A 19,285-nucleotide genomic window follows, 5' to 3' on the forward strand; every position below is an offset into this window, starting at 1 on the left:
GTGTTTTTTAATCTTTAATAGGATTGGCTTTTAACCGAGCATACTCTAGAAGAGTATATTTCTTAGTGGGTCCAAAATCCCACAATGGTTTTTCCCTATTTGGGTTTCCACATTAAATCTGGTGTTATGAGGTTTATATTGTTCATATGCTTTTGAGTTTGCATGTTTGACAGTTTTTATTCTATGACTGATATATGTTACCGAGGTTGAATATGATGTTTTCATTAGTGATTAAGTTTGTATGATTCACCCCCCCCACCTCTCATCTTGTTGGCTATCATATCTGTACTTATATTAAGTATCAGAACTATCAATTGGTATCAGAGCTTTGGACTCCGAAAGGAAAGTTTAAAGGCACTTGAGTTAAAGATCCAAAGATGTATAAGAGTGATGCACCTAAGCTGAATAAGTCAAATTTCTCTACATGGTAGAAAATAATGAAGCTACATCTATCAGGAGTTGGAGAATATGCTATATATTATCTAGAGAATGATTTTGTTGCACTAAGCACCTATCCATTAACTATGGAAGAGATAAAGGCAAAGCAAGAACACATTCAAGCAATGATTGAAATAACATCTGCATTGACCGATTTTGAGTTTAATGATCTAGAATGCTGCAATGATGTGAAGGCTATGTGGACTAAGCTCATATCTGTATATGGAGGAGATGAACATGTTCAAAGAGCAAAAGTTGATAGTCTAAGAGGACAACTTGAATCTATGAGGATGAATGAAGGTGAGAACATAACCCAGTACAATACAAGATTGAAGGAGACTGTAAATCAAATCAAAGGAGCAGGAGGAACTATTGAAGAAAAGGATGTGACAAGTAAGTTGTTAAGAACCCTTCTACCTGCCTATGCAATCCGAGTCTCTGCAATTAATGAATTGAGGTCTGTACCTAATATGCCAGTTTCCTTGGATGCTACTATTGGTAAGCTACATGCATTTGAGTTAAGTAATTTTGATAACAGTGGGTCATCGGTAAATAAAGTTGAATCTACATTTAGTTCTTTTCATCTAAATGAATCTAATGATTACAATGAAAGAAAGTATAAGTACTTTGGAGGAGATCATAGTGGAGCAAGTGAAATATTTTGGAAGAACATGGAGGAGGTACACAAACTATATGAAGAAATCAGAAAGCAAGAAGAGTTTGAAGCACTATTGGCCAAAAGGTTACCAAGAGGCAAAGGTAAGTATAAGGGAAAACTACCCTTGAAATGTTTCAATTGTGATAAAATTGGACATATGGCTTCTAACTGTCCTGACAAATATTTCACTGAAAAGAGAGATTACCGAGATGACATACAGAAAGATAATCATTACAGAGGTCACCAAGACTTCAGAAGAAGAGATAGAAAGACTTGCTTAATTGCTGATGAGGAATCTGAAGATGATAAATCAGATGCGACTGATACAGAGGAAGTTGTTTATGTGGCTATCAAGGATGGATCAGATGAAGAAAGGTATGAAGAAAAATCCCTATTATCTCACATAAACACTAATGATTCTTGGATTATAGATAGTTGATGCTCACATCATATGACAGGAGATAAACACAAGTTTGTTATGTTAGAAGATTATGATGGAGGCTATGTTAGATTTGGTAATGATGCACCATGTCCGGTAAGAGGTAAAGGATCCATAACACTTCTTGATAAAGCAAGATGCAATGATGTTTATTGGGTTGAAGGTTTGAAATATAATTTGTTGAGTGTAGCACAGCTAAACAACATAGGTTACCGAATAGCATTTCAGAAAGGAATTGTCAAAGTTCATGACAAGAATGGAAAGTTAGCTGCTACCGGGACACAAACAAAAGGTAATACATTTCACCTTGACTCAACTCACAACAAGTGTTTGCATGCAAAGATTGATAACACCTAGTTATGGCATAAAAGGTTTTGTCATGTTAATTTTGATAATCTGATCAAGATAAGTAAGAAGCACAGAGTAAGAGGTCTATCGAGTCTTGAAAAACCTAAGAATACTATGTGCCGAGGATGCCAAATGGGCAAGATGACAAGATCCAGCTTTACAAGTAAGTCCTACACTTCTAAGGGAATTTTAGATCTTGTACACACTAATCTTTGTGGTCCTATGAAAGTTCAAAGTTATTATGGTGATAAGTATTTCATATTATTTGTGGATGATTATTCAAGGATGATGTCAGTAATGTTTTTAAAGGAAAAATCAAAAGCTTTTCAAATGTTTAAGTGGTACAAGGCTAGAGTTGAAAATGAAACAGGAAGACAACTGAAATGTCTTAGATCAAATAGAGGAGGAGAGTTCACTTCTGATGAGTTCAACCTATTTTGTAATGATCATGGTATTAAAAGACAAGTCTCTGCACTGAGGACTCCACAAAAGAATGGAATAGCTGAAAGAAGAAACAGATCTATTGTGGATTGTGCTAGAACACTAATGATTGAGAAGAAGGTTCCACAAAAGTTTTGGAGAGAAGCAATAAGCACAGCTGTTTACACCTTGAACCGAGTTCAATTGAAGAAAGGTACTCAAGACACCTTATGAAATCTAGTATGGCAAGAAACCTAACGTAAGTTATTTTAAGATCTTTGGAAGCAAATGCTATGTTCATAAAGATGATAGAAATGGAAAGATTGATCAGAAAAGTGAAGAAGGAACATTTCTAGGATATTCTTCTAGAAGCAAAGCATTTAAATGTCTGATCAAATCATCTAACAAAATAGTAGAAAGTGCAAATGTGAAAATTGATGAATTTGCAGAAAGAACTGATGATAGGAATTCCAAAGAACCAGAAGACTATGATGAATTTGTCTATGTGCAACCAAAAAGTCCTACGAAGATAACTGTTGAAGGAAATGAGGAAGATATCCAGTTACCGAGTGATGAAGAGGATCATACAGAGCCTACCGAGCCTGTATTAGCCAAATATGTCAGAAGACATCATGCACCAAGTCAGATTATAGGAGATAAGGATGATCTAGTGATGACAAGGAACAAACTGAGACAGAACACATGTTTGATATCTGAATTTGAACCAAGAATAGTAAAAGAGGCATTCAACAGTGAAGATTGGATAAATGCTATGAGTAAAGAGATTGATCAAATCAAGAAAAATGACACATGGACACTAGTCCCAAGACCTAATGACAAAAATGTAATCGGTACAAAGTGGATCTTCAGAAACAAGCTAAATGAGAAAGGAGAGGTCATTCAGAACAAAACAAGATTGGTTTGCAAAGGTTATGCCCAAGAAGAAGGAATTGATTATGGTGAGACTTTTGCACTTGTTGCCAGACTTGAAGGAGTTAGAACATTGTTGGCATATGCTGCTTTCAAAAACTTCAAGGTATATCAAATGGATGTCAAATCTGCATTTCTAAATGGAATATTAGAAGAAGAAGTTTTCATTGAACAACTTGAAGGAATTTTTGAAGACAATAATAAAGATCAGGTATGTAAATTGATCAAAGCTTTATATGGTCTGAAACAAGCACCTAGAGCATGGTATGAAAGACTGCACTCTTATTTGATTAAGATTGGTTTTATAAGGACAAGTGAGAACAACAACATGTACATGAAGAATGATGAAAATGGAATACTAATCTCAGCCATATTTGTTGATGATATTATATTTTGTGGAAATGACTCTTTATGCAAGAACTTTGGTAATGAAATGAGCAAAGAATTTGAAATATCATTAATTGGTGAGATAAAGTATTTTATAGGCTTACAGATACTGCAAATGAAAAATGAAATTTTCATTACTCAATCCAAATACATAAAGGAAATCTTGAAGAAATTTGGAATGGAGGATTCAAAGCCAGTAAGTACTCCTATGACTACAAACTGTAAACTATCAAAGAATGATGAATCTGCATCTGTTGATGAGACACTCTACCGATCCATGATTGGAAAACTACAATATGTTGTTCACAATAGGCCTGATATAGCACATGCAGTAGGTATTGTTGCAAGATTCTCTGCAAATCCTAAGGAAATACACATGACAGCAATCAAAAGAATTTTCAGATACTTGAAAGGCACTGAAGATTATGGCTTAGTATATCAGAAAGGAAATGATTTTGATTTGAAAGTCTATACTGATGCTGATTTGGCAGGCAACATTGATGATAGGAAAAGCACAAGTGGAGGAGCTTTCTTCTTAGGAGAAAGACTAGTGAGTTGGCCTAGCAAGAAACAAGGATGTGTTTCTCAGTCAATAGCTAAAGCTGAATATGTTGCTGCAACACTGAATTGTACCAACATTGCATGGATCAAACAATTGTTGGAAGGTATAAATGAGAAAGTTACTGAGCCAGTAACTATATTCTATGACAATACTAGTGCCATTAATATTTCAAAGAACCCTATTACGTACTCTAAGACAAAGCACATATCTATAAAATATCATTATCTTAGAGAAGAAGCTCATGAAAAGAAAGTGGTGTTGGAATATGTTAACACAAAGGAACAAATAACTAATATCTTCACCAAGCCACTACCAAAGGATACTTTTGAATATCTCAGAAGTAAGTTAGGGGTCCTACCCCTATCTCCTACTCACTGACCGAGTTCGGTGAAAGCATCACTTCGATGAATCTATTGAACATCTTTTAGGGAGCTGATGTTGTATTGATACACTTTAAGAATGCTTTTCTGAAAGTGTACTGAAACAATATTAGGATAAAACAGAAAATGATACAGGGAACAGGAATTGTAAACAAATGCTCTGACCGAGACTCAGTTGATACACATCAGTAGAAAATAACTTCTTACAGAAACAACTTATGTTTTAGTTCTTTTCTTTTTTTTGGCATTGTTGTCAAAGGGGGAGAAGACTACCAGGAGGAGAAGAAGACCCGAGAAGATTGAGAGAAAACCAGAAGAGAAGTTTGATGTATGGGGGAGAGCATTTCAGCGTTTCAGAATCACAGCAATCCGAATTCTTAATGATCAAATCAATTGGTTTTGCCATCAATGCCAAAGGGGGAGATTGTTGGCAATATAGCAAGGATATTGAGAAGGTTGTTGATGATTATGGACATAACCGATTAAAGATGTTTTACTGTCTTGATATTGTTATTTTGTCATTGATGTCAAGAAATTGATTTTCTAATTCAGTATGATGTTGCCATATCTTAAGAAATATGATATGAAGATTATAAAGAAGTCGGTAAAAACACAGGAAAGAATATGATAAGTTATTCAATGGGCAACTCTACCGAGTCAGACAATGATGAGATCTTGATGTTTTAGATTGTTTTAACATCATACATATGTTGTAAAATGTAAAGGTTAATACTACACTATGTTATCAACCAAAGAACCTAGTCGGTAAACCCTAAGGTTATCGCAGTCGGTTAATGAAGACAGAATGTCTACCAAGTAAAGTTTAGTATTCACCGAGTTGTAACCGAGCTATAAAAGAATGCATTAAATGGTTACACGTGATATTTAATGAAAGAAGCTAATGGGCTAGAGCAGATCAATGATTGGCAAGCCATGGAAGAAGTTTGTTAACAAATCTAAGGCAATGGAAAGTCAGCAAGAAGATCTACAGCTCAGATTGAACCGCATTACCCTAACACAAGTTCCAAGATGATTGTGCAAAGTTCCGAGGCAGGGTAAAATGTTTTTCAGATCGTAAGATACAATGAACCTGGACAAAATTGAAGATCTGATGGCTATGATTGATCATGGAAAATGTGATCAAGGGGATTAAGCGGTTAGATGATTGTTTATAAATAGGAAACCGTTGATAAACAATGCATGCGGGCAAGTGTATGCACAGGGATACTACATAGTGATCATTGAGCACAGAAGCTTGAAGACCTATTGGAATAACATAGTATTGATGCCCATCAGATAGACAAGAATAGTTCTATGTCTAGATTGTGTTGAACAAATAAGAATCTGCTTTAGCATTTTAGATGTAAAGTTGTAGATAGATTGTATTACTGTTAGCTTGTGAAAGTAATAGGAAATCTCTTAACCGAGTGGACTTAACAATATTATAAGTAAATCCTCTAACAAGGTGACATTCTAAATGAGTGTTTGAAATCCTTTGACAAGGTCACTTCTAACAAAGTGAAGATCCTAACAGATCTGAGGGAAATCCCTTAACCGGGTCACATCTAGCAATGTGTTTTGTAATCTTTAACAGGATTGGCTTTGAACCGAGCATACTCTAGAAGAGTATATTTCTTAGTGGGTCCGAAATCCCACAGTGGTTTTTCCCTATTTGGGTTTCCATGTTAAATCTGGTGTTATGAGGTTTATATTGTTCATATGCTTTTGAGTTTGCATGTTTGACAATTTTTATTCTATGACTGATAAATGTTACCGAGGTTGAATCTGATGTTTTCATTAGTGATTAAGTTTGTATGATTCACCCCCCCCCCCCTTCTCATCTTGTTGGCTATTAGATCTGTACTTATATTAAGTATCAGAACTATCATGTGCATGCCTTAGTTTTGCAAGTCCTTTAGGGAAATGAGCTCCTTGGACTCGAGCCTAAACATTGTAATCAATTATTCATATTGTGAGTGTGATTCTCACTATGGTTTTTCTTTTTGTTTTGGGTTTTTGACATAAATTTTGTGTTTATGTGTTTGTTCTTCTTTGTGCTTTCATGTTTCATAATTGCGGTAATAGTTTAATTATTGTTTAAGATTTGATTGATCAGAAGAAAAGTATTTTTGAGGTCTAGACTAATTCACCCTGCCTCTTAGTTCTGTGGTATGTTCAATAATTGGTATAAGATCCTGGTTCTTGTTAGAAAATCTTAACCTCTTGAGGAAGATCCAAAAAGACGCATGAATTTAATTTCAAAGCACTAAAGTTTGATAGCACGAGTTACTCTTATTGGAAGGAAAGGATGGAATGTCATTTGGAATCTTTATAGACTGGAATATGGGAGAGTATCTAGAAGGGGGTATAATACTCCGACAAATTATCCTTAGACTAAGGATGGGATTAAGGCACATGAGATCAATGTAAAAGCTAAAGTTGCAATTCTTGGTTATTTAAGTGATTCGGTATTTGCCAAAGTTATAGGGTTGAAGTCAGCTAAAGTTATTTGGGAAAAGTTGAGTAGTGTATATGAAGGTGATGAGAAGGAAAAGCAAGTGAAGTTGACAAATCTAGAGAACAAGTTTGACAATATGAAAATGTTTAATGATGAAAACATTGAAAGTTATATACATTGAATAAATGAGATTGTGAGTGTAATTAAGGGTATTGGTAGTAAATTAGAAGAAAGTGAACTTGTGAGAAAAGTGATATTGACACTACCTAGATGATACAAACTTAAGAAGTATATTATTGAAGAAAGTCATGGTATGGACAAATCCACCTTGGATTACTTGTATGGATCACTCTTTGCCTTTGAGATTTCTAAGCTAGGTGATTTGCAAAAAGAGAAGAAAAAAACATCATTCAAAGCTACTAAGAAGACTGAAGATGAACTTGAAGAAAACAATTACATGGATGAGATTAAGAAAACTTTGTGAGAAGAATAAAGAAAGGATCCAGAAAGTAAAAAAGTAAGTTACCATTCAATTTTTTTAATTATAGAAGAATTGGTCATTATGCCTTTAGATTCCCTTATAAGGAAGACTATGGTAGAAGACCTGATGATGATTACAAGGGAAGAGATAATCATTGATGGAATAGTAGAAATAGGAGAATAGATGACAAATACAAATCTAAGAAGAATATATTTTCAATGGAGACTTATTTATCTGCGGAAGAAGATGGTGATGACTCAAATGAAGAATAATTGCTCTTAGCCATAGAGAAAAAGAGTGATGAAAGGTCCGGTAATTTGAAAGATGTGGAGAATAATGTAAAACTAATGGATGTGAAGTTTTCACTACATGTGAAAGTAGAGCCTAAGGCTTGGACAATTGACTTTGGATGTTCAAAATATATGACATGTGATTTCATTGATTTTGGGACATTTGATGGTGGATGAGTAGAATTTGTTGGAGAGGAAGCTACACCTATTTATTGTAAAGGCATTATTTCAATTGATGGTAAGCATAATATTGATGATATTTATTTTGTTAAGGGTTTGATGCATAATCTTTTGAGTGTGAGTTATATGTGTAGTAAGGGCTATAAACTTATATTTCATGGGTTCGGATGTGAGATTAGAAAAGGAAGTCCTAGAAGGTTAGTTGCAGAAGGTATAAGGACTAATGGAAATGTCTAGTATGTGAAGGACAATAGATAAAGAAATTGTATGTTGGTGTAGAGTAGTGAATGTTGGCTATGGAACGAAAGGATAAGACATATCAACTTTGACAATATGGTGAAGATTAGTTCTACTCATTTTGTAAGGGATTTACCAAATATTATCAAACCTATTGATGTTGTGTACAAAGAATATTAGTTGGGAAAGTAAAAAAAGAGGAGATTCAAGAACACAGAGTATTCAACTTCAAAACCTTTTAAGTTATTGCATTCAAATTTATGTGGACCTACAAGGATAAGAGGAGTGAATGATGAAATGTATTTTATGTTGCTTATTGATGATTATTATAGAATGTTATGGGCTACTTTCTTAAGGGAAAGAGTTGAAGTTTTAGAAAAGTTTAAAATATTCAAGTATATGGTTGATGATAAAGTTGATGCTAATATCAAGTGTTTAAGGTATGATAGAGGGGGAGAGATTACTTCAAATGAATTTGATAGATTCTATGAGCATTAGAAGACATTTTTATGATCCTATTACCCCTCAACATAATGGAGTTGTTGAAAGAAAGAATAGGATTGTTGAAATGGATAGAACTATGATGAAGGATGCTAACCTACCTAATGTGTATTAAGAAGAGGTTATGCATACTATTTTTATGTTCTTAACAAGGTTTGTATAAGAGTGAATCACACAAAGATACCTTGTGAGTAATGGAATGGAAGATCTCCTACAACCAAGTATTTCAAATTCTTTGGAAGCAAGTGCTACATAAGGAGAGATGAGGAATATATAGCAAGTTTGATGCAAATCAGATGAAGGAATATTCTTGGGATATTCTACAAGGAGTAAAGCTTACTGGTGTCAGAACAAGAGGCTAAACAAGTTTGTTAAGAGTGCAAATGTCAAAGTTAGTAAAGAATGGATTCAGATTGAGATTGTACTTAAATCTAAGACTGAGGTAGAAGTTGTTCTGGTGGTTGTAGAAGAGTAGGATACTTCAAAAGAAAAATAATAGACAAGTGTAGAAGAAAAGGAACCTAAGTAGACTCCTAAAACACCAACAAAGTATGAGAAGAAGAATCACTCAGAGGAACAAATCATTGGAGACAGGAATAAAAGAGTTCAGACAAGAAGAAGACTTGAAAAAAATGGTAAACAAGAAAACTATTGTTTCTTATCTCAAGTGGAACCAAAGACATAGAAGAGGATAAAAAGGATGAAAGTTGTATTAAGTCAATGGGAGAGGAGCTAAATCAAATAGAGAAGAATAAAACCTGGGATATGATACCTAGACTAGTGGATATAGATGTGATAGGAACTAAGTGGGTGTTCTAAAACAAGATGAATGAAGGTGGAAATGTTAGAGGGAATAAGGAAAGATTGGTATGTAAGGGTTACTCATAGGGTGAAGGCATATACTTTAAGGAGACTTTTTCTCTAGTTGCAAGAATTGAGGCTATAAGGATGATTCTTTTATTTGATGTTTACAAGTACTTTAAAGTATATCAGATGGATGTCAAGTTAGTATTCTTGAATGAACTTGAATAAGTATACATTGAACAACAGAATGGATTCAAGTTGTCAAAAGATATAGATATGGTTTGCAAACTTAATAAGGTACTTTATGGACTCAAGCAAGCTCCTAGAGCTTGGTATGCAATGTTGGATAGGTATTTGTTGCAGCAAAATTTTAGAAAAAGTACTACATGTTGGGACTCATTAAAATTGAGTCAAGTTTAGAGGCCCATTTCAAAAAATTTCTCTGCATGTCAGAAAAGTACCTAAATGAGTCAGTTTGAATGGCCTAATAAGAGAGGGTAAAGTGGAGCCAGTTGATTTTCAAGGGGTAAGGCTTGGGATTCATGTCCTACACCTTTCATTTGGCCTATTAAATGATGTAAAACTTTTATAATTCAGTTTGGATAAGTTTACCAGGTACCCATTTCGAGGGGTGAGCTGAAAGTGCATTTTAGGCACAAATGCAGATTTTTTTGAGTAGCCTACTTTGAGTGTTTACATCTTTTGCCCTGTTGATCGTCATGAAGAATTAAAAAATGGATTCAATTGTATGCATAAATATGAGTTAGCTTGAAAAATTTCAAGTCTTCATGAATTCATTTGCTCAGTTTTCAAAGATCAATCCATTTGCAGTTTGTGTGGTTTGACAAGTCCCTGTTTCAGCACCTAGTCGGAGCCCTGTTTTGCACAAGTGTAAAATTTTCCTCACTGAGTGTTATGCAAGAATGTTTATTCTGAGATATTTTTGGTATAAATGACAAGAAATGTTTCAAATTTCAAGCCTCTGCCAATCCGTTTGATCGGTTTTCAAAAGGGTTCATTTAGCCATTGTTTTCAGTTATCCATACTTTCAGTGCTATATCAGTTAAAATAGCTATTTTTATGAGCGCATCATTTGCATCCAGTTAGGATTTTGGTCAAACTGAGAATCCAAATATTTAGTATGTACTTCAAGGTACCTGTGTTTCAAATTTGAGGGTCTACAGAGGTCGTTTGATATTTTTGAGAAGGGCATCATGTGTTGCCAGAACATTGACTTCATCAGGTCCGCAGTGTCGACAAAGCCAGTTGGTCATTTTCGCCAATTAATATCTCTTCTCTCAGGACTCGTCTTGGAAACCGTTTGGTATAATTCATCCTTGTATATTAGAGTACACGCCTATCAGATGGCGAGCTCTAGAAAGGTGTTTTGACCAGCTTGAAAAATACGTCTTCGCGATTAAATGCGAAAATGTGGCGCAAGTGCTTGAAAGTTGTAAAATTCAATTTTATGATCCGAAAATGATGATGATCATTTCCAGAGGTATGGGTAAGGTTCCTAAAGCATGTTAGAGGCTATTTGTATGAAAATGGATTTTTTTTTAGTCGGACCCACTTTGGGGCCCGACCCGGCTCGTGCTCGTGCATTAATTTTATTGTAAAATGCCATTACCACCAGCTCTGTCTACATTTTGATCCTTTATGTCTTGTTACCATGGTGAATTAAGTAAGGTGTAATTCCAATATGCTCCTTGCATGGTTATTGAAAAGGGTGTTTTTTAAGGGATTCAAAACAAATGCAAATAGCATTTTTAAGCAGCATAAACCCTCCTGTGCAATGCAAAAGAATGTTTATTCTTTGGATGAATCAGAGGAATGTTTTGAGGTTTAACCAACATAAGCTATGTACTTTAGAGTTTGTACAAGGGGTTCTGAGTAATTCCAGATAAAGCTCATTAAATTTGAACTTTATTGTTTTAGAGAAAGGAGGCTCCAAATTAAAGAAGAGTTCAGGAACCTCAGCAAATGCAATTTGTATCCATCTTCCTCATGTGCCTGTCGATAGTCTCCTCGTAGATGTCATGGTAGATTTCATGCAAATAAAACATTTTTAACAAATACAAATGGTGAAAGGAGGGTGGAGTGTGGTGTGGTTCGGGCAAATTGAAGAAGCTTCAACAAATTGCTATGACAGATCACATGTTTGGCAAAGGGGGCAGCAAGGAGATGCAAAGTTAATGTTGCAAACAAACTTCTTCCTCACTTGCTTCCCCATCTCCAAAGTTCATGTGGTGTGTCTGATGGGGTTGCCAAAGACCTCCCTGCTGGACGTGAAGATGAGGAAGGGGTTGCAGAGCCAAATCCTCCTGCGTGGAGTGGTGTAAGTTGTAGAAATTTCATAAATGAATACAATCAAAACCCAGTGCCTCCTCCTGCGTGGTTATTGGGAACCATAGAAACTTCCAAGCAATGCAATTGGCTGGTGCATAGCCTATGTGGTGGTCTAGAGGGGCAGCATTGAAAACCTTCAACAAATTGAAAATGGCAGATGGCATGGCTATTGGGTATCCCCAAATCCAATGTGCAACAGGCAACGTGGAGGTTGAAGGAGGCATGAGAGTCTTCCAAAGGAGCTTAATTTTATATATGAGGCAAAGAATAGTGAACAATGTTTTTATAATTTCAAAAGATGATCTCCCCATCTTGCCTCGTATATTTATATTCCTAGTGCAAACTAGAACTCAAGTACATCAAGAGTCATAGTGCAAGCAGTGATCATGAAGGCATTGTTACTGTCTGGGATGTGAATACACGCTAGAGTATTATGGAGTATGAGGAGCATGAAAAATGGGCATGGAGTGTAGATTTTTCATGCATAGATCCTACAATGCTTGTCTCAGGCAGCGATGATTGCAAGGTTAACGTATGGTGCACAAGGCAAGATGCAAGTATTCTCACCATAGACGTGAAAGCAAATATCTGTTGTGTGCAGTGTAATCCAGGCTCAAGAAATTATATTGCGGTTGGTTTAGCAGATTGTAACATTCATTATTATGACTTAAGAAGGATCAACGAACCATTATATGTATTTAGAGGTAACAGGAAAGAAGTTTCATATATCAAATTCATATCAACAAATGAATTAGCTTCTGCATCAATAGACAGTGCATTGCGATTGTTGGATGTGAAGGAAAATTGCCATGTGCGTACATTCAAGGGACATACTAATAAGCATAATTTTGTCAGTCTTACAGTCAACGGTGAATACATAGCTTGTCGCAGCGAAACGAATGAGGTGTTTGTATACCACAAAGCTATTTCAAAGGCTGCTGCTTGTTACAATTTTGACGGTCTGGATCTAGATAACAGTGATCATAAAGCATCACATTTTATAAGTGTCATTACTTGGAAGAGTAGGAACCCTACAATGTCAGCTGCAAATGACCAAAAGCGCCATGAAAAGTCTCAGAAAACTTTCAGAAAGTGCATTTCTGGACAAAGGCATTTATCCCACATTCCCTGTGGAGGAGAACTTTTTGATATTTAAATACAAATCTCCACACTAGTAATCAGTCAAAGCCTTAAGGGCTTTTGATGGATGGTGCCTGTTGGGTGCCCAAGCGGACCCCACGTGCGTGGGCATAGATTCCAAGGTGACTGAAGGAGGCTGACAAATGACAACATGTGGACCCAACGCAGGCACGCTTCCTAAAGCAATCGAATTTTGTAGAGGAGGGCCGGCTTAACCAGTGAGCAGGTTGCAGAGGATCCGACAAAGCGCGTTGATTTGCAAGCCAAAGATGCTCGCTAGTTAAATCCTGCTAAACAGTGAAAAGAGGTAAAGATCATGCAGGTTCTAGCTGATCCGACAGTGTGCACGACTTCATGAAGGCGAGATGCATGTGAGTTAAGGGCTATGAAATGGCAGAAAGCCCAGGGCAAAAATGTAGCGAGTTAAAGATCAAGCAAGTCCGATGAAGATCAACAGCTCACATGACTTCGTGACCCAAAGATGCATGAAACTTACCCATTGCAAAATGGTGAAAGCTAGGTGGCGCATAGGTGGCAAGTCCATTCAGCGGTCTAGCAGGCGGGCCCCGGTGAGGTGGTTGTCCGGTGGTGTACACATGGTGGCCAAGTGGTAGTGACAAGTGAGCAGACACGTGGTGGGTGATGAGGTGTCATCCAAGGTGGCACCTAATGGATCCCATCGATCAATTAGAGACTGCCACGCGGCAAGGCGTCAGGGCACAAAAGGACCCAACGCAAACATGGTTCTCGAAGCAGGCAAATTTTGCAGAGGAGGGTCGGCTTAACCAGTGAGCAGGTTGCAGAGGATCCGACGAAGTGCGTTGATTCACAAGCCAAAGATGCTCGCTAGTTAAACCCTGCTAAATAGCGAAAAGAGGTAAAGATCATGTAGGTTCTAGCCAATCTGATGGTGTGTGTGACTTCGCGAAGGCAAAATGCACACGAGTTAAGAGCTACGAAATGGCGAAAGCCCAGGGCAAAAATGTAGTGAGTTAAAGATCGAGCAAGTCTGATGAAGATCAACGGCTCGCGTGACTTCATGACCTAAAGATGCACGAAACTTACCCATTGCGAAATGGCGAAAGCCAAGTGGCACACAGGTGGTAGGTCCATTCAGCGGTCCAACAGGCGGGCCCTAGTGAGGTGGTTTTTCGGTGGTGCATAGGTGGAGCTTAGGTGGTGTACACGTGGCAGTGACAAGTGAGCAAACACGTGGCGGGTGATGAGGTGTCATCCGAGCTGGCACCCAGTGGATCCCATCGATTAATCAGAGACCACCACATGGCAAGGCATCAAGGCACAAAAGGACCTAACATAGGCATGGTTCTCGAAGTGAGTGAATTTTGTAGAGGAGGGCCAACTTAACTAGTGAGCAGGTTGTAGAGGATCCGACGAAGTGCATTGATTCGCAAGCCAAAGATGCTCACCAGTTAAACCCTGCTAAACATCGAAAAGAGGTAAAGATCATGCAAGTTCTAGCTGATCCGATGGTGTGCACGACTTCACAAAGGTGAGATGCACGAGAGTTAAGGGCTGCAAAATGGCGAAAAGCCTAGGGTGAAAATGTAGCGAGTTAAAGATCGAGCAAGTCCGATGAAGATCAATGGCTCGCGTGACTTCGTGACCCAAAGATGCATGAAACTTACCCATTGTGAAATGGAGAAAGCTAGGTGGTGCACAGGTGGTAGGTCCATTCAGCGGTCCAGCAGGCAGGCCCGGGTGAGGTGGTTGTCCAGTGGTGCGTAGGTGGAGCTTAGGTGGTGTACACATGGTAGCGAAGTGGCAGTGACAAGTGAGCAGACACGTAGCGGGTGATGAGGTGTCATCAGAGGTGGCACCTAGTGGATATCATTGATCAATCAGAGACCACCACATGGCAAGGTGTCAGGGCAGAAAAGGAACCAAAAATCAAAGTTAAATGCAGATTAAATGTATAGTCTAGACTATATGAAAAAATGAAAAATTTAAATAATTGTGCACATATGAGTGATTAATTCGCTCAGGGCTCTATTTTTGGCCAAAGTGGCAAGTATTATATATTGTCGGAAAGCTCTCGAGATGAGGAATGTAGTCATGGAGTTAGTTTCAAAAAATTTGAGAGATTTTGAGAGAAGTTTCCATGGGAAGGAGAATGGAATACTTTTCAGTTGGAAAAGGAGACATCTGGCAATTTCGATTGCAGACCTAATTTTTCCCTCCTCTTCATATTCCCAATTTCTTCTCATTTGGAAGGATCACAAGATTTTTTTTAAAAAGCTCTGGCAAAATATATTTGGGGGTTTTTCTTTCTGGTTTTGAAAGATCATTCTGAGTGATGTAGAATTTAAAGATGGACATCAATACATAGATCAAAGCATTCTGATCCTAGATTCTTGTCGTCTTCTTGTATGTATGATTGATTTACTAGTTTGGTTAGATAATCCAAGGTTATTTAATTGAATGATTTGCAAGGCAAATTCATGGAGATGTTTTATGTTTCTCTCTCAAGGAGGGAGATTAAATATACTTAGAATTTCTCTAATAGTAATCAGTAATTCTGCTTGAATCTGATAACTGGGTTTAGCATAAAGATAAAAAATTATGTATGTCAGGCATATGTAAGTTTAGTGAAGTCAGAATGATGAAATGTATGTGGATTTCCAATTTAGAATTCTTATTTAGTCTTAGGTGACTCTGAAGCCCGGGATAAGGCACTGGTATAGTTTTGCTAGGTTCTATAAGCTTCTTGGAGATCAATAAAAAATGATTACAAGCCTTTCTTTTATGCTCAAGGTGATAGGGTTTGCAGGGGTTGGTATTTGTCTTCTCTATAAATCTCCAATCATAGTTATGAAAAGTAATCACAAAGGGTAAACCCGCCTAAGCTAGGTGAAAGCTTGAAGTGTAGAGGGTTTTTGTATAACCTTGTTATATGTTGTCTTTTGTTTTGTTTCTTGTTGTTTCTCTCCATAAGCGATAGAGATCTAAGATTCGAGTAGGGAAAACAAAGCAATCAGAATTTGAGAACAACACTACAGACAATAATATTTATTTCAAAGTTAAAGGTGATAGACTATTGATTGTTGTTGTATATGTTAAAGATATCATATTTGAATGAGATGATGTTGTACATAGGAAGTTTGTAGAAGAGATGCAGAAGGAATTTGAGATGTCTATGATAGGTGATCTATCATTTTTCCTTGGTCTTCAAGTTAATTAGAAAAAGACATTTTCTTTTCTTAGACCAAGTATATCAAGGAGATGTTGAAGAAATTTGGGATGGAAAATTATAAACCAGTTGCAACCCCTATAGATATTGGTCATAAGTTGATCAAGGATGATGGATCTCCAGATGTTGATAAGAAAAAATATAGATCTATGATTATAGGATTGTTGTATTTGACTGTTTCAAGTTCAAATATTATGTAGGTTGTCTATTTGGTTTCTAGATATCAAGCTAATCCTAAGCAATCCCATGATCAAGTAGAGAAGAGGATATTTAGATATTTGAAAGGGAATCTAGATTATAGATAATGGTATAAGAAGGATGTTGATTTCACTTTGAAAGAATATCAGATGCTAATTGGGCTAGATGTGTTGATGACAGGAGAAGTACAAGTGGTGGTGTGTTTTTCTTGAGAGATAGATTGATCTCTTGGTTGAGTAAAAAATAAGACTCAGTGTCATTATGTACTACAGAAGCATAATACATTCCAACAACAAATTTTTATGCTTAGGTTATGTTCATGAAGCAAACTCTTAGTGATATTAAGGTGAAGTACAATGAGGTGATTCCTATTATGTGTGATAATACAAGTTCTATTTACATTTCAAAAAATGTGGTAATGCATTCAAGAACTAAACATATTGCAATCCGGTATCATTTCTTAAGGGAGAAGATTGAAAAGAGGGAAGTCAAATTGGAGTATGTACCTACTAAAGAATAGATTGCAGATATCTCTACTAAGGCTTTATCAAAGGATACCTTTGAGTATTTCCTCAAGAAGTTAGAGGTTATTGCCCCTCCTGATAGTCCTAAAAATGACACTGTGAAAAATTGATGTCCCTATCTAAATTTTAGTCATTTTAAATTATTGACACTCTATTCTTACCCTCAAGGTTTAGGGTTTTGGGTTTATGTGTTTTCGGGTAAGTCTTTTGTTAAAAACCCAAATCCTATTATGTTTCTTCATTACCTTTTTTCACTTAAGCGTGAGGGTCTTTTTCATCATTGAGGGGACTTGGTATTTTTTCCTAGGTGTTATTTCCTATGGTTGGGCCCCCCTTTATATTTTAGCAAGTTTCTTATTTTCCCTAAGTTTGGCTAAAATTTTCAGGCTAATGTCTCTATGATTAACGATCAAACAACTAAAGGTTCCATAATTATACACATGTATCAAATGGACGATGATGTTTTAACTCAAGAAGGAAGATGCATGAAAGATAGTGGTCAATGTTAAGTGGTTGTTGTAGCTGGTTTGTAAAGAGTGAATAGATTTGACAGCCTTCAAAGTTTCACGAAGGACGATGCAGGCAAGTTAAGGACCTCAAAATTTTGAGATGATGTCGTGTGTTCCAGGCAGACCAAGAAGGTGCAAGGGTGGGGCTGATAACATAACTGAGCTGGAAGATGACTGGATGATGCGCAGTCAGACTTTTGTGGACCTATTTGCCATAGGGGAAGGTCAATATCATATTGACTGATGGTGATCGCATGATGTGCCATTTTGGACAAGATCTACGGTGGACACAAAACGTGTTTCAAAATAGAGGTGATTAAGATTGTTTGTCATCACTCGTGTGGGAAAATAAAGGCAGGGGAAATGAGCTTGTCGACATAATATGAATTGAGTCAAGACACGTGGATGCTGACTGATTTTTTAGAAGAGCCATTCTAAAGGTTGTTCTATGGGTCGAAGTGAATTGGCAAGCAATGTTGACAATTTTTGGGAGTCGCTTCAACAAGTTCCATCGCCATGACAATGAGAGATTGAGATTTCCAGAGGCATAAGGGGATAAGGATATTTTTTGAGTTGCCAATGAAGTGATCAAAGACCTGTCAATAAGATCATAGGTTGCATACTATCAGGGATTCTCACAGAAGGATAATAATAAAGAAACTATCTCTGAGAAAAATTCAAAAGGATAAGGACTCCATATCCAAAAAAATAAAATAAAATAATGCAGTCAAGAAAATAATGTGATCAAAATAAAATTGTTCACGTAGGATGAGATTTTTCATAGGGCAGCAGATTGATAGTTTGAATCTGATGGTGTCCTGGATTTGAAGGATATGATTTCTTAAGCCCATTTGGTGGTAGGATGAGTAGAAAGCAATGAAGTGATTATTTTTCATGCATGAGCACCGCCAAGTAAGATATTTTTGATTATAAATACAGCTAGGTGGTGTTCTCAGTTGGTAGAAAGAACAAAAAATCTTATTATCTTCTAGGAAGGTTCTAAGATGATTAGAATGATTTTTGAGAAATATTGTGCAAGGAGTTACAGTGAGCTCTATGATACAGAATGGAAATTACTCGAGTGAGTATGATTATAGTCAGTGAAGCCTTGAAAGTTGGGAGGATAGTTAGTGGAGGCTTGACATCCATTTTTCATCAAAACAAGCCCTGCATGACACATCCTCGGCTTCTCCTCTACCACTGGTTGGAAGAGGGTTCTAGGAAGGGCCTCACAGAGGAACAGGAGTAGAACAAGGTTGGGGAGGAGGAAACATCTAGTCATCTTTGCAATGATAGGGAAGCTACAATGCCTTCCCTTCACTTTATGTTCCTCTATGAGTCCCTTTTCCCACTTTCTCTGATCCTGGGCATGAAGGATTGACCTCCTTTTCTATTTGAGGGACGACTTTACTTCTTACTAGGATCTATACCCTCTTCTTGGAGGAAAATGATATGTAGAGCATCAAGGCGCATCTCACGGTCCATTTGGGAGCATGGAGGGTGATAGTGGCATGGATCAAAAGGTTTTTTTTTCAACCAAAATGCAGTTCAGAATTTTGGCTCTACCTCATCATGAAGCACTGGTATGGACAGGTTTTTGGAGATTTTGAAGAATCACAATCGCTCTTGTAGGTTTATGATAGGTGTCTCCTCTGGCCTGAAGCTTGTTTGATCCCTTGAGTCTATAAAGGGGAATTTAAGGCCATGAGACACGGTTGAGAAATTTGGTCATAGATTTTGGGTCCAAATCCTTGGTCATGTATGTTGAGTCTAGGTGAAATGAGTAGGCTGTAAAAGTTATTTACAGAGAAAATAAAATGGGTCTTGTGTCATATTTTATGAGG

General features: G+C 36.9%; 1 protein-coding gene across 1 annotated transcript; it reads left to right on the plus strand.

Annotated features, from left to right (window-relative positions):
• Positions 1-12,355: 12,355 nt before the first annotated feature.
• Positions 12,356-13,018, plus strand: LOC131856839 (E3 ubiquitin-protein ligase COP1-like). Its single transcript, XM_059208777.1, has one exon. It carries the CDS (start codon positions 12,359-12,361, stop codon positions 13,016-13,018), a length of 660 nt encoding a protein of 219 aa, XP_059064760.1. The 5' UTR covers positions 12,356-12,358.
• The last annotated feature ends 6,267 nt before the right edge of the window (positions 13,019-19,285 follow it).

Source organism: Cryptomeria japonica, chromosome 7, assembly GCF_030272615.1.
Source record: "Cryptomeria japonica chromosome 7, Sugi_1.0, whole genome shotgun sequence".
NCBI lineage: Eukaryota > Viridiplantae > Streptophyta > Pinopsida > Cupressales > Cupressaceae > Cryptomeria > Cryptomeria japonica.